The 17,987-nt window shown below is 30.0% G+C and overlaps 1 protein-coding gene across 34 annotated transcripts in view; it reads right to left on the bottom strand.

Moving 5' to 3' along the window:
* LOC143191191 (uncharacterized) overlaps positions 1-17,987 on the bottom strand; it is a 253,012-nt gene that overhangs the window by 153,257 nt on the left and 81,768 nt on the right. Inside the window, exon 4 of one of the 34 annotated variants that reach the window (XM_076396012.1) lies at positions 3,796-4,864. The exons of 30 other annotated variants lie outside the window; for them this stretch is intronic. In XM_076396012.1, the coding sequence (XP_076252127.1) occupies positions 4,434-4,864 (431 nt within the window). In that variant the 3' untranslated portion in view covers positions 3,796-4,433. Of the gene's footprint in view, positions 1-3,795; positions 4,865-7,547; positions 7,814-9,649; positions 10,032-14,971; positions 17,890-17,987 lie in introns of those variants that run through there. 3 more of the 34 variants (XM_076396057.1, XM_076396061.1, XM_076396042.1) reach the window with 3 other exon arrangements.

Genomic DNA, 17,987 nt, shown 5'->3' with positions numbered 1-17,987 from the left:
TAATATGTATTGTAACAAGCTCATTAAACGAATCCTGGAATGCGCTCAGCAACTTTCAGATTCACCGAGTCCGACATTCCAATGAAGCTATTTTGGAATACCTAATCAAAATCCGGACAAACGTAAAACAAATTGACCCAATTACTTTAATAATTTAATAATGCTGACCAAATTGCTGGGTTTCTGCCGCCGAAGGGCCTTTATTCTTCTATTTTCATGGTAATTTATTCGTATTTCTGCTCCATATTTCGCAGAATTATAGCTAGAGGGAACCTAGATATAATTATCTATGTTCGCCTTATTTACTTTCCTCTTATTTACTTCTGGTATATATTAACCATGACTTTAACTTATTTAACTTTAACTTAATGCTCCCAGTGACCTTGAAAAACTTAAAGCGCATAAACAAATAAAACCAACTATTACTCCCGTTTCTCATGTAAATTAAATAAGTAATATTTTTTCACATATGTTTTAACATTTCGCCACTACTGATCGGTCGTTTGAAATGTGATACGTCTAACGATAGTTCGAATATATACAGATCAAAATGGGCACAGTAGTTGAAAACCTCTTGTTGAAAATTAATTTATGAATTATTATGACAAATAGTAAGAAAATCCAACAAAGACAATCTCTTGTCTCCCTCATCTTTCGTTCTGGTAATTTTAATTTGAAATATAGGTCTGATATCCGATCATCCAAGCAAATTAGCAGTACTTTTAGCATATTGGTTTGGACATTAACCACAAAAATGTTTTCAATAAAAGAAGCTCACGTACATTTTCCATGACTTTTTCCACGCGAAACGTGGGATAAAATACATAAATTTTGAACTTATACTTTCAACAATTTAAATTTAATATTATGTCACTATAAATATTTAGATCATCTTTTTACAGATTTCGTTTTCCATATAAACGTTTATACATATTATGCTTATATTAATACTTTAAATATTATTATTAAGTCAATTGTAAACTGCCAATAAACTTATTGCAATAACTAATATAGTAGTAATCACTATTGACACGCTGATGATAATACAAATAATACAAACGCATTCGTCAACTGTTGCTCTGATAAACAAAACTCACAACAATTATATATGTTGTCATACTATAATTTATAAAATGGCAGAAACCAATATTTTAGTTTTTTTTTTGTTTGATTGGCGCAGTGGTAAAGGCGACAGGACGGTCATCCTACTGTTGCGATAGTTGCGGGTTCGAATCCTGCTGGGGCATGGTCGTAAATTTATGTTTGTGATTATCTTGGGCAGGAATGCAAAGTCCGACAAGTAAAATTATCCCAGTCATGCCAGTAACCAGGCTGTGTAAGACAGGATGTCTTCTGGGCTGATTTCTAAGTTGGTCACTCGCCAGGTAGGCTTAATGCCGAGGACCGTGGTTCGGAGCCCACGTTAAATAGTAGGTCCAGTCCAGATAAATCCACAGTTGGTAAAAGGAGACCCTAAAATATATAAAAATGGAATTTGATTTTTAGTGAATTTGTCTATCTTGATGAAATTTGGATATTTCTGGTTCATTGTAGCGCTTTTGGCAAGACAGTGACAAAAAAAGTGTAAAGGCAACAAAAATTGATGGAAAAAGGTAAAAGTTACAATAGCATTCGATTACGTTTTATTTCTCATAGTATTTATTAATAATTAATTGCAGATATCTTGGTATTCATGTAGGGAGTAAGAATTGTTTTATTCCTGGTACAGAATTAGTGTTTTCCTCCAAATCTAAGGGCAACTACCATGGAGAAATGAACCATAAAATGTTTTTGTTATGGTTTGAAAATCAATTCTTAAAAACCTGGAGGAACCATCAGTTATTATTTCGAACTCGATAAGAGGAAGTAATTGATAAATGGTGGATCGTGAACATGTTTTAGACAGATTGGAAATTAACAGTTTAGTGACTGTCTTGGACACTAAACTAGACAGAGACAGAGTGATGAGATTGGAAACAACTAAATCGATGCGCATAATTAATAGAATATAACTGTAGAAAATGGAATTGTAGGGCCAGAAATATTTGTGTGCACAGGTATGATTGTAATTTTTCATAATTAAACATGAGCATTAGGTTAGAATGTATGAGTTTAATGTCAAGAACCGTATTTCGGAGCCCACGTTCAACAGTAGGTCCAGTCCAGATAAACCCTCATTGGTAAGAAAGAAACTTTATTTTACTTTACTTACTTTTTTCACTTTTAATTTTATAGATTCCAAATGACCCTCGACATGTATGTCTATCTTTTGACGGTCTGCATTATTTTTGTTTGAGGATGTTCGATATTAGTAAATAAATATTCAGCTATATATTGAGAAATGGCCACTGGTTGATAGAACAGTTAGTTGGTACGATATTCAAAATAATCTTTCTCTTACTAGTAACTTACTTTACCTAGTACTTTACTGAGTTTGAAACAAGCACAATTTAACGATATTACATTGTGGTAACGTTATGCGTTTGAATGTATTCTGATCATTTTATACTTTAAAAGGCATTTATTGAGAAAAATTTGTATAATGTATATTAATCAAAATATTTCAAACTTTCCCATCCGAATATGGTGATACAGTACCGAAATACCGATGTTGTTTTGACATAGAATGCACTATGTATAGTAATAATAAGCACTAAAAATAGAAAGCGCTATGTCTGGTCTATATTGTAGGTGCGATAAAAATTCATATTCAAGCTGCAAAAGCGTAACCTTTGCAATTCTTTCAACTTGTTGCTGAATGTTGTCATGCAAGAGGATAACTTTGTCTCTATTACTCGCTGTTGCTGATTATTTTTTGCAAGATCTTTGATCAATTGAGGTCGATAGATATCTGCAGTCTCATTGTGTTTTAGCAGCTATTAATAATTTACACAAGATTTTATGGCCTTTGGTGTCAATGTGCATGGCTCTCCTGGACTAACCTATAGCGTTTTGCACTTAATATTGTTAGAGTAGATCAAATTTAACATAATACTACGTTAATTTATACTTTTCATTCATTTAACTCTTCTTTTCGGCCTTACAAGCAACGAAATCACGATGTTGATATGACACTTTCAGTCAATTCGTGTAGTAATTAACGTGTAGTGTAGTAATAAAATGTTTCCATTTTCTCTCCTTCATCAACTGCTAATTGTGTGAAAGTTCTTTAAGAGTTTGCGTTCGGTTATTGGTTCAATAGTATTGTACTTCATTGTCTTATACATTTTTTGGTTTTTTGTTATTGACATTAAAATCGCCATTTTTAAAGCGTTGAATCCAAAACTTTACGGGATTGTGATAAGACGCAGGAGCATCACCATAAGCTTCTAAAAGCGTTTGACGGAATTCGACAACATATTTCTACATATCAAAAAACAAAATTAATCTATGCGAAAAATTAAATTTTATGCGTACCAGGATTAAAGTTTTTATAAACTGAATTACTCAATCAAACTAAATGGAAAAGTATTATTTAATAATAAAAATGATTTAGGAAAACGCCTAGCAAGATAAGCATATCAGCAGTTTTCAGCACATTGGTATGGAACTAGATATTATCCACAAAGAATAAAACAAGCTCTCCCTAGATTCTCCATGACTTGGGCGCCAAAAGTTCTAAAATGTGATCTAATACATCAAAACAATCCGTAAATAAATTCCAAACATAAAATTAAATAAAAATCAAAGCACTGAAGTAGGCTTAATGAAATTAAAAATTTGTGATAAAATATGATTTGTGAGCTTATACTTCCATCAATTTTACCTACTTATTCTAGATTAAAAAACGACATATTCTATACATATTATATTACTATAAATATTTATTACATATTTCGCATTTCGCATAAACGTTTATAAACAATTATAAACAACCAGTGAATTTATTGCAATTACTAATATATTAGTAAATTGTTGACACACTTCTGATAAAACGAATTAAACTCAAAACAATTAATTTAATGTTGTCATATTAAGTAACTTATAAAATATGAGTGAGAAATCTTTGAACTATTTAAGTCTTTTTTTCAAAATTATGCCTATTTTTCGTATAAATACACGCTTTGATATATATTACTGCATTTATTTATTTATTGCAAAAATATTTTATATTTTCTGTATATTTTCATGAAAACTTATAATACAATAAAGTTGATTAAAATATATATTGATTTAGACAGTTTATAAATTATTTGTAAAAATACAAAATATACAGTAAAATGTAATTTAAAAAAATAGTTATGACAATAGAATAAAATAAGTATTTTAAATTTACCATAAATAATTATGTTTCAACAATAACTCCAATATTGTTGTTTTTCTTTAAAATCGATACTTTATAGGGATAAATAAAAGCCTAAAGTTATGCGTATATCTTTGGTTATAAAAAAAATAAATAAAAATAACACTTACAAAATAGATAAATAAAAAAATTATTCAATAATATCATCGCTCATCACTTTTAATTTTATAGGTTCCGAATGACCCTCGACATGTATGTCTATCTCTTGACGGCCTGAATTCTTTTTGGACCTAGGAGTAGATTGCTTTCTAGTATGCTTGGCAGATTTAGTATAATACTGGATCACTCTGAAACGTTTAGCGATCATTTTACGAACATCCCACTTATCTGCATTATCCTCGTGATTGTGACGGTACAACTGCTTGATAATGGTGTTGTCTTGCAGGGTGGAATATATAACTGACTTGCATTTAGTTCTGAACACGTGACTACAACGCCATCTGATAGTGATGCCTTTTTTAGTAGATTGTGCTCGATGACGAGTATAGTAATTATTATCGACAATAAACTTGGGATGATTACCAGGCTTGGGTTTCTCAATATATATCGTCTTCCACGTCTCTACAATATCGTTTTCATATTATTTATGTTTTTCATATAAAAATATAATTGGTAAGTGTAATAAATAACAACCCATTTAATCAAATTTTAATATTAATAAAAATAAATAAATGGAAGCAAAATAAATAAATTTATAAAGTAACACTAAACAAAAAAATTTAATTTTATTGAACAATATTTCTTATGTATCTTAAACGTGCGTAATAAATATTCTTAACCTTGTGAATTGATTTGATAGGTCAAAATTGGACTGCTGTACAATCATGTAAATTACGAGGGGGGTTGGGAATTATTAACTTAATAATAAATAATAAATTAGCAAAATAACATGATCGCCAGTAGATGCAAACACCCCGGATGAAAACCACTATACTTTTTACTATTTTTATAATAAATATTCCTATTCCTCTCGAATTTTCTTTAATGACTTTTAATTCTTTACCTATAAACGGAAGTTTTGTTTGCAAGAACAGGAAAAACTCATACGAGCTATATTAGGTGAATATTGTGTTTTGTCGATAAAATATCTTAAATTGTTAGCTTCAAACTCTGTCATGTAAAGGTTAAGCTAAAATTATTGAGGGCACATGGGAAGCAAGAACCATTTTCAGAGGTCACCACAAATACTATTGAAATAAAACTTAATAATGTTTTCTCTTTCGGTTAAAAAGAGGTAAAGGTAAGTACAAAGTTATTAAGTGTCATTGTACTTTCAGCTTAATACTGACGAGTTATCATATTTGAAAAAATCGTGTATTACTATGATGCTTATAACGATGATTATCTTTCCTAGAACTTTAGTGAAGACAATATATACAAATTGACACGTTTGGAACCACCACAACATACTGCATAAACATATGGTTAACAATAACAGTAAAGATTTATAACTATTTAACGATACCAAATTGTAAAATTATTATATTCTCTTATGTATTGTGATCATTCCTTTACTTTGAAAAGGCATTTACTGAGAAAAACTGGTAAAAGCGTATATAAATCAAAATATTGTGATACCTAATTGTCTTGTAATTCATTGTCTTTACTGTAAAATTTTGGTTATATGTCATAGATATTTCATTAGAGACTTGGTATATAAGAAACAGCATCGCCATTTCCAAAGGTATCTGAGTGGATTAGGAAACAGATTTATTCATATCCAACCACAACAAATCAATCAATTAAGAAAATGTAATTATGAGCGTTGCACGATTAGAATGTAAACTGATTAACTCAATAAAACTAAATAGAATCTAATCACAAATAAGGATAAATAACTTAACTGATGATAATAATAGGTGCTATAAACAAAGCGTTTAGGAGATCGAACTCAATTTTGGTACATTAATTTTAAACAATGATAAAATCTTATATAAGCTAGTAATTTGGATTTGCCGGTATGTTTTTTAATATAATATGATAAATATAATTACAAAAATCATTAAATAATTAACACACTGTATAACTTAATTCTTTATTTAAACTGTTTCTACTTCAACAAATATTTAAGAGTACACTTAAATTAATAAGTAAATAATGGTTGAATAGTCATATTATTAGGTGTACAAATAAGAATTTTACTTTCAATATAAAATTCACTAGTTAAAGAATTTAAAATTGTCCTATTTAAAGTGTTAATTTGTTATATGGGTCGTCTGTCAACGTTTAGACATTTCACATATTTTTTGGTTTTTTAAACTTGAGTCTAGTAAATATCATTTGCGGTGAACTTTTTTAATACGAAGATGTGGAATTGAAAATTTGTAATCAAATCGAACAATATGGAGATAGATATAAATTTAAACTGATTAATTTGAGTCAATACACAATATCGTTATGAAAGTAAAAATGAAATAAAGCGATCTGGCAACATGGCACTGTTAGGTAACGACTTGCAAAAGCTCTACCCCACCGAGCATCTTCACCAGACCAGATTATTCATTCCAATGTAAGAGATTTACTCCTTTGTCTATATTCCAGCTTTTTCTAATTTCGGATAATCCTAGCTGGCATTTGTGTGAAAATTGTGACAGACCAAATGTGTCGTTTATGAGAATGATAGTTACGTGGTATTTTAATATTAATTTTATATTTACTTTATTTTTCAGTTAAAGTGTTGATATTTATTTGTTAATGTAATACAGAAAATTAGCAGCAAATAATGCGAAAATAAGTACGTAGAGTCTAATTTGTAAATTGCTATCAAAAAAATCTATATTTATATTAAATAACATGAAAATAATAATATTTATGTACGTTTGTACTTATGTTTGAATGTTTGATTATGCAGATAGTTGGAAAAATTAGCAAATAATAAAAGCTGTCTAAATGAAGAGGATGAAATGTTTATTACGCATTTTTAACATAGTGTAAATGCAAGAGAGATAATAAAAAATACGTGAAATAAATTGATCTCGTTCTGGTTGAAAGAAAAAGAAAAAGAAAGGTTGGAAAAGAAACTGAAAATCTTACTTGTACGCCTAATATATTGAAAACAAATTGTCAGGAATTATAAATTAAAATACGGTGGTACCAGAAAATTCTTAAGAAAATTAAATTTGATTCGTAAGTGATAATAAAACTATTTGTCTGGTAATAATTTAACTATAAGTAACTTAAATATATATGCAAATATCAAGAAGTGATTTTAATATAATACTATTAGAGTATTTATTACTCAGAGAAAATACAGATTTATTTATCGTATTTTTCTCGTAATGTTAACAAACTGCCTATGAAGTTTGGACTTGTCAACAAAAGGAGGGTCGTGATTATGACCATGGACTATCTCAACCGTTTTCCCAAAAGTAAATAATGTAGCTCCACATTTTTTATTGGTATTAACACAACGCCATCGAGTTTTCTCCAACAGTCGACTGTGAACAATATAGCAATATTCGTCCACCAACATTTTAGGATGTTTACGGCCTTCCATGAAATAAATAACCTCTAAAACATATTACACATATTAGAAATTAAAACACGCATGACATTTATAAAATACACATAAAAATTAATAATACGTTAACGTATAAAATTAAAAATAATATTAAAAATATATTGTTACTATGTAAAATCGACTAGATACTAACATACGATGAATATACAGATTCTATTTACATAAATAGTGAAAGTATTGTAAAATGTGTATCAAAGTAAAGGATGAGAGCTTTTTTTATTTTAAATTTTTGATTGAGAAAGAGCAAATGAAACCAGTATTAAGTGATGGATTGATATTTCATCCATTGTCACATATCGATGCAAAAATTCAGTTTTCTTAAGTTTAAACATGACCAAACACTGCTATATATTCTTGTTTTTGGTCAACAGTGAGTAAACGCGACACCCACTTTGAACAGGCCTGTCTCGTAGTCAAATGCTCATGCAATATTTATCTTTGATATTTCTCTTGTGATATACATTATTAGCTAATTCATACAACCTCACATCTCGATCATTTAAAACGATTTTGTTGAAGTTTTTTGGTGTCACCACCTCACTTGGACGTCCACTGCGTTCTGCATCATCGGCGTCTCTACGACCACATTCCAAGCCAGTAAACTAACTTTTTATTGTATTGTTTCTTATAGAGCGGAATCCTTATAACACTTTTCAAGTCAGTGCTTCGCTTCAACGGTATTTTTTCCCATCAAGAAGCAATGTAAAATTAAAACACGAAATTATTTTCGATCCATTGTTTTGAAAATGTAGTGTCACTCGTAGCACGATAACCCACAAACTTATGAGTAGAATATCATAAAATTTTATCAGCTTTCTTTTGAAGGTTCGTACTAACTGAAAAAAAAAACGGTGAATGCAATAAAACTAGCGCCATCTATGTCGTAGGCACGGGATTTTCAGCCAATATGTTAGATAATATGTACTACTTCATTAATATTTACCAATATTCTAGTATAAATAATAAAAAATTATTTAAGAATACAGGGTATGGAATTCTCTATACCTCCTTCAAATATATATCCAATCTCTTTCTTTTATTGCATGTCTAATCCTCTTGGACATGCAACTATAAATACAATAAAATTGGGGATGATATAAAAACACGGTGCATTGAGGAGATGCACCTATTACGTTAGATACGTACAAGTGAGCAATAACCTATCTAGATCAGAATATACAATATTAAACGATACTTATTCCATTGCTGAGACCGTGAATATGCAGACAGTATGTACGTCCAGACGTAATACATATTTTCTAGCTGATTACAGACAAGCTGAAGATAGAAATAACTGAAGAAAAATGTTAGGGAGGAAAATCAATGTATGTAGAACAATCAAGATCATTTATCAATCAGAAGCATCAAAAATTGGATAGAGTTTAACGTACCCTAAAAGTTGTATCTTGTACTTTAACAATAGCATATAGGTGAAGACGAAGTTTCTCACACTTTAATTTCTATTGTTCTTATTAGTTATGACTTTTATGAGTTAACAATACGTAATTAATAGATTTTTGATAGTGACACCTATAGATAAATAATAAGTTATGACAGCAACGGGTTATTACTTTCCGTCGGAAACTATTAAATAAAAACAATCAGTAGTCAAAAAAATAGTCGAATTAAAGTAGTAATTACTATTTCATTCGAATCCAAGCTTAGGAATGTCATAATTATTTTTAACTTTTGTTTAATAATAATTAAAAAGTAACATAAATATAACGAAATATAGATATTATAATAACTAAAAAAAATAGAGTTAAAAACGAAGACTAAAGCATAAAACTTTATCAATGGGACGAGAAAATCGAAAATCCAAAAAATCAACCAAAAGATTATTTATTTTAAGTTTTAATGCTTAATTAAATAATGCCAAATAATTAAACATCAAATATCATTAACAAATAAGGAGTTCATAAGAAAACTAACTAATAATATTATATGTATTTACAACACATCAAAAACGTTCAATATAAACGTATTGCGGTATAAGAGTTGATCCGTGTTTGGCCGGTTTTGGGGGATGATTGTGAGTATGCTTCACTTTCACGCTGTTACCCGAAGTATACAACGTGGCACTACATTTTTTAGTCTGCTGTGTACAACGCCATCTGGTTCGGAAATGTTCCTTGATGTGCATATTAAATTCATAACCATCCAAAATAAGCCTAGGATACTTTCTACCTCTCGATATATAAATAACACCTGAAAACATAACATTTTAGAATTAGTAAGAACAAATTAAATTTTTTCTGCCGTTTATTATTGTATATATACAATATATATTATAAATATAGGAATCATGCAAGATATTTCATTGTTTAGTGTTCAAACAAATTATTGTTCTACCAGTTTATTTCTGAATTAAACTTATTGTAATATCATGTTACAGCTCGCAAATTAGTAGCACCGATAGAATGAGGATGGAGATATTTATAGCATATAGTAATGCTCGCGGTTTTTTGGGCATGCTTAAATATTTTTTAATTCCTACCGGTCATTTCAATACCGGTGGTGTTATTGTTTACGACAGTAGTGATTAGGCGGTATTTTTTAATTAATTTTATATTTGCATTATTCTGGAATTCTGGACCTTGCAAAATTTTGGAACAAATTAAAAGGAAATTATAATATCATGAAACACCTATTTACCTTCAATACATATAAATATAAATTACTGATCTTCTTGAAGAGTTTGAAGATTTAAAAAGCTTCTTGTTGCCCTGGACGACATGGCCAAAGAGAAAAATTGGAAAAGAATTATAACCACCTAAAATCTAAGAGCTAATAATTATTAGAATCGAGACCGTTCTTGCGTCGAAAAGCGAAAGAAAAGAAGGTCCATGGAATGCAAAATTGGAGGAAATCATAAGTAAAAAAAAAGAGATCAACTCTCTTCTAAACATCTTCGTCGTCTATAAAATAAATTGATTCTTTAGTGTATACATTACTAAATTCAAACCGTGTATCTGATGACACGTTAGTATTTGTATACTGAAAATCACTCAACATTCGACGGCTCAACACACACATGTTAGGCCATATTGGTAACATTTTTACATAAAATAACAAACAAAATCTACAAATATATACATGTATTGTTAAACTCAGTTTATTTGAATTAAATAAATGGAAACAAAAATATTTAAACTGTATCAGTTCAAATAAAAATAAAAATAAAAATAACGTCCTACTTTATATAAACATCCTTAGTATTTCCTGTAAAAAATAACTTGAAGACTTTTTCACCACCACAACTAATTGAATATATTCATAAACAACATTCCAATTAACCTAAATTAAAAAAATACTAAATAAGAAATTAACACATGATCAAAATCAAATTTAAATTATCAACCAGATCTTTACAAAATACTACTGAATAGTATAGGTCACCTAATACCTCTAGACAGGTTGGATTTGATACATACTATTAAATTATTAAATCAAAAAATACTACAATAACGATTGAAATAACATAGTTTTATGAGAAAAAATTTGTTTATTGGTCGGAATCAGATAATCTAAAATATATATATATATAAAAATATATACAGATAAACTATCTAAATATTTAAATGATACGGGAATTGTAATATTTATTAGAGTTCATTCATTTTTCATTTTTATTATAAATTTCGTATTGTATCAAAATTGACAAAAATGAGAAATCGCTTCCTTTCCAGTACTTTCTCTGAACGGATATGTTTAGTAATATCTAATAGCTTTAATCAATTATTTCCTAAAAAGAGTAAGATAGTACTTACAAGTTTTCAATCAGACAAACCAGATTAACGTTTGTACATTTGCTGCACTTACATACACAAAACTAGCACACGTGTATCGATGGAACGAATAGTGCGATTCCCATGATGGTATCAGAATGACTGATTGTACTACCCCGTCCTTGTCCTTATCAGGGAGCGGGGCTATTTATAAGTTTGAAGGGAGTGTCAGTCGGATGTAACAGGGGCTGTTTCTAACAATACGATATTTTTAAGCCTAAATAGGTATATATTAGTTTAAAACGAAGAACAATTAATCAAGTATGTTTTACTTTCATTTCATACCTTTTTCTTTTCTTAGATCTGAAGATCGAATGAGCCAATAAAACATCAGTTGTTGAATATTTTGTGACTCGACAAAAATTATAAGAAAAGAGTCATTGATATTGAAAACTTATACGAAGGCCATAACATATCACGAAAAAAAAAACATTAAAACAACGTCGAAAAACAACGAAAGAAACGAAAACACTTTGACGTTTCAAACTCGACTTTGATATAGTAGACCAAGAAAAATTTATCAAAAAGCAAAGTTAACGTTAAAGAACTATCATATACAGGAGATCAATAACTAAATAAAAAGTACTTGGAACATTTACTGATGAAACAGTTAATATGGTAAGAGATAGGTTAAATTGAAAACATCATGTTAGACAGAAAACGGAACTGATGAGACTCAAAATCACGCAACTGTACTGCTTAGTCTCGACCCTCGACTTGACCTAAAATTAAAGAAATTGGTTTATCGGTTAATCATAAAGTCAACTTGGACCTAAAGGATGCATTTGCATCTGGTATTTGCATTATGGTGCGTATTGCATATTGCATTTGGTATTTACCAATGCTTATCGCTACGTAACCAACGAAGATGAGCACGATGACCTTAAAATCAAATGGATTTACGAAGATTTTTCTTTAAAACTTGAAATAAGATCACTAATCCACAGCAACGTGGAAACAATATAGCTATTGGACAACACAAAGGAAATCAAATCAGGAATGATTGAAGCAAACCAAACTACACGAACTTGTATAGGGTATAAAGGTTAATCTTAGCTTTAACTTAAGCATTTCAGTTTTATTTTAATTTGGGAAATATATACTAATATTGCTTATGCACTGATATAAGTACAATAGAGAATTAGTAATAAATTAATTTGTAAATTAACATTCTATTAAACATATCTAATGTAAGAGATAATTAATTTAAAAATATATATAGGGGATGGACACAACAATATGAATACTTGACATATAAACAACATTAATTTATGAATAAGGTTGAGGCACCATTTTTTTATAAAACAGTTGCAATTCTTCGCGGAATAGATTATCAGGCAGTTTTAAGAGTTAAAAAATAAATTATTAAATTAACGTAAAAGTGCACCAGTGCTAAAGATAAACTTAATGTATCTAAAAATATAAACCAAAAAAATGTTTTATCAATTCTATAAAAGTATATTAAACATTTTTATAAAAATACTTATTACAGCTTCTTTTGAAATTATTATAACAATTAAAACGTAACGAATAAACGAAGTGTTTGGCAAAGTTACTTTTCAAATTAATATAACTGAAAAATTAATTCACAGATATAAAATTTATAACGCTTTATCTATAACTATGAAATATTTTAACGGGCTTTGGAATTTTAACAGTGTTTTCAATATTCTTAGATTGAAGAAGCGGATGATTGTGGGTCTTCCTCACCTCTACTCTATTACCGGTAGTATATATTACTGCTGAGCAATTGTTCCTGCGATTCGTACAGCGCCATCTAGTTCTAAAATGCTCCTGAACGTGTACACTGTACTCATAATCATTTAGCATCAGTCTGGGATGTTTACGACCACCCACAATATAAATAATTCCATCTAAAACAATGACATAATTATATTTTAACAATAATGAATCACTTGATAACCTATTGCAAACTACCGCAATATTAAAATAATCAAAACATCAATTGTAAAGCCATAAGACTCTAATTTAATGTTTAAGATATATTTTGTAATAATGAAGCTTGTAGTGTAGTTTTAAACAAGTGTAATTTTCATATGCGGTACCATCCAAAACTCAATTTATTTTTATTAGTTTTGTATCATTTAATCCATGTAGTATCAATCGGAATAGGACCATTAATATCATATTTTGCAAAATAACTTCACATCTTTATATATTTAACGACAAAGTTTTTCTATAGACTCGGCTAATATGTATAAAACGCAATTGACATCTGTAATGACAATTTTCTTTAGTTTCAGCAATAATTTCTTGTTAATTGTTGGCTAAAATCAATACTAATACGCATTTGCCGATGGACTGTATTCACTGTAAGTAAAAATAGCAGTTTTCATTAAAATTTATGGAATTTGATGCTTCATTATAACAAAAAAAAACACATCCTTTACTTAAACCTTCAAATAAAATCATATAATAGAGCTCCTACAATAATAGTCAAACAGTCACAAAAATGTCCAAAAGAACAAGTTGCGCCATCAAATTGTACATCTCTCAAATTGATCATTGCTTTAAAGTACTGCAAACAGAATGTTTCTTTTTTCCTGTTTCTCATTTTCATTCAAATATGTTTCGACTAGAGAAATAGGCTTCAGATAAAGAAATTTATAAACATGCATAACCTTTTTCACTTCACCAAATATCGTATAGCATTTTTTAATGCCAATGAAGAGAACATATTTGTTTGTTTACACTTTATTATATATAGAAAATATTTTACCAATTACATATCAAAACACACACCGAAATGATATCCGCATATGCGATAGCGTAACGAGATTCGGAATATTAGCAATGTGTTTAACATACTTTAATCAATGGTGCCACCAATGGACTACTTTAAACTCTCTTTTAATGCCACTGAAGTAATTACTGATCTTACAAATAACAAAACAATTTAAGGCAAATATAATATATTTATTTGATCGAATAACGAATGTTAACTCTTTTAGGAACTTTAACTTCATCGCTCTTATTGTAAGTAACGATGGGGTGATTGTGATACCGTCTAACCTCCACCTCATTACCAGAAGTATAAAGTGCAGCCGGACATTTTGTGCGTCTTTCCTGGGTGCATCGCCATCTAGTTTTTAGTAATTCCTTCATATGGACGCTATATTCAAAACCATCCAGCAATAGACGTGGATGTTTTCGACCGCGTAAAATATAAATTAAACCATCTAAAATAAACAAACAAAAAATAAATATATAGTATATTCAAAGTTTTTTATATATGCGTCATCGAAATTTGTGACGTCAACGCCGCATCAACTTTGAGTTTTAGTTCAAATTGGCTTTGACATACAAAAAAATTCTAAATAAAATAATTAAACAAAAATACTGTTTTCAAATATAATTTATTTTAACATTATAGTACATCTAATGCATATTATCGAAGGACATAAAACTATAATTAAGAACAAAGGTATAATATTTTGTAGGTTAGAGTTGTTTTATTATATTTACATATAACTCTTTTCTACGCCAGCCATAAGGTAGAGTTCTAAGCACATATTTTTAGGTAGTGGTATCCCCCTGGAGGCCTAATCCACCTAATTAACAATTATATTTCAAAGTAATATATTTTACTTTCATATGAGAGCATATTTCCCATTTTACACTTAGTTCTTGTTTCCTTCGATGGTGTATTTACTTGTCAAGTGATCCTGATATCACTATATTTTTTAATTCTTCTGCCACTACCTGTGTCCCATTCTCGATAAAATTAAATTAATCACTAAATTCTGCCTAATGTATTTACCATATCTACAAAACGTTTAATATTCATTCTCTCCTCATACATTCTAACCTAATGCTCATGTTTAATTATGAACAATTACAATCACACCTGTGCACAAAAATATTTCACGCCCTACAATTCCATTTTCTACAGTTATATTCTATTAATTATGCGCATAGATTTAGTTGTTTCCAATCTCATCACTCTGTCTCTGTCAAGTTTAGTGTTCAAGACAGTCACTAAACTGTTAATTTCCAGTCTGTCTAAAACATGTTCACGATCCACCATTTATCAATTACTTCCTCTTATCGAGTTCGAAATAATAACTGATGGTTCTCCCAGGTTTTTAAGAATTGATTTTCAAACCATAACAAAAACATATTATGGTTCATTTCTCCATGATAGTTGCCGTTAGATTTGGAGGAAAACACTAATTCTGTACCAGAAATAAAACAATTCTTACTCCCTACATGAATACCAAGATATCTGCAATTAATTATTAATAAATACTATGAGAAATAAAACCTAATCGAATGCTATTGTAACTTTTAACTTTCTCCATCAATTTTTGTTGCCTTTACACTTTTTTTGTTACTGTCTTGCCAAAAGTGCTACAATGAACCAGAAATATCCAAATTTCATCAAGAAAGACAAATTCACTAAAAATCAAATTCCATTTTTACATATTTTAGGGTCTCCTTTTACCAACTGTGGATTTATCTGGACTGGACCTACTATTTAACGTGGGCTCCGAACCACGGTCCTCGGCATTAAGCCTACCTGGCGAGTGACCAACCTCAGAAAACATCCGGTCTTACCCAGACTGGTTACTGGCGTGACTGGGATTATTTTCCTTGTCAGATTTTACACTCTTGCCTAGGACAATCACAAATATTAAACAATCACAAACATAAATTTACGACCATGCCCCAGCAGGATTCGAAACCGCTGCTATCGCAACAGTAGGAGGACCGTCCTGTTGCCTTTACCACTGCGCCACCAAGCTGACAAATTGTTTTTGAGGTAATATCCGGAAGTTCTATTAGACCTCTTCGAGGGTTTTATCTTTACACAACACTTTTTTACGTTTCAAAAAGCTGGATGTCCTTAACTCTTTCAATTTCAATAAAATTACAGCAACTTATAGTATTTAATAGCATTAATAATTGCCAATCTAACGAATTTTATGCGCAAAAGGGGGCCTTCACTATATCATTTCTTTTCGAAATAAGTTATTAAAGCCGCTATCAATTTGTGACCCCGAATATCTATGTTTGTTGTTTTCGGTATTTTCAAACAAAGTGATATTGATATATTACAAAGCGACTTAAAATTTATCAAAATAATCAAAAGGGCTAAAATAACGTTTACCGGTTTATAACCTGTAGTAATTATAACTAATATTTTGAATAAATTAGCGTACATCTGACAACCGGACGCCGTCCAGTTGTCAAAGGTATGCAAAGTTCTTGAAAGCAATAGTAATAAGAGGTTTTAACTCTTATCTATAAATTATTCTGCCTGTATAATTAACTGTAGTTTTCAGATATACCATAGCGTTAATATAAATTATATTTGATAACATGCATGTTCAATTATTTTAATTATTAAATGTGTTTCCAAAATAGCAGGGCTATGGCAAATAGTGGGGAAGAAAGGATATAGAAAAAATGGGCAGTTTTTCGTGAGCAGCTGTAACATTTTTGTCCCGTTAAAAATAAACAACAGCAAACTGTCATCTAATTTTGATAGAATTCAGAAAAATGGACTACGTTGAACATTTCTTGATTTAAAAACGGACAAGTTGATGAAAAAGGATTCACTACGATAGAAATTTGATCGTAAGTACCTGCATTTTCCATCACTACAATATACCGTCACTCAGAATCCTTGCCGTAACATGTTATATTTACAACATAGCACTAGCTAAGCGCAGGGGGATTCTCCTGTTCCTCCGCATCGAGTTAAGCCAAAAGAGCGCTATCTGGAGATGTTGCCGAGGCGCTGCCTAAAGTCTATATCCGCTCTTTTTCAGAAACCATCCAATATTACCAAACACGTCTACAAAACCGTATCGAATATCTAATGGGCCTACTCTGAGAATATTTAAGAGCTTTTACATATATCAGCAATAATCTGACTAAAAAAACATTTTGCTTTTGAGGCAAACCCTGTATATACATTTATCTAAACTATAATAACTATTTATCTTATATTTATCTATAATAAATATGCGGTACAGTAGTAGATTATTTGCAAGTCGAATTATATCTAATAGAAACATGTCTTGGAATTGGCACTTCATCCTTTTTCTCAGTAGTCCATACAGGGTGGTTATGCCCACGCCTGATTTCTACTTCATCACCGGAGGTATACAAGATAGCACCACACTTCGTACGTCCTACATTAGCACAGCGCCATCTACTTCTCGTTGGTTCCTTCCTATGAAGGCTGTACTCATATCCATCTAAACCCAAACGAGGATGTTTGCGACCTCGCATAAGATATATAACACCCTCTACAAATTTAATTTATGTTACATGATGAATTATACCACATTATCTTCGTAGTACGCTACAAATTTAATTTATGTTACATGATGAATTATACCACATT

Source organism: Rhynchophorus ferrugineus, unplaced genomic scaffold (genome assembly GCF_030347505.1).
Source record: "Rhynchophorus ferrugineus isolate W39M unplaced genomic scaffold, kcgeb_rfMv2 rfM2, whole genome shotgun sequence".
NCBI classification, from domain to species: Eukaryota; Metazoa; Arthropoda; class Insecta; order Coleoptera; family Curculionidae; genus Rhynchophorus; species Rhynchophorus ferrugineus.
The sequence above is the reverse complement of the archived record's forward strand: the minus strand, read 5'-3'. Positions and strand labels throughout refer to the sequence as shown.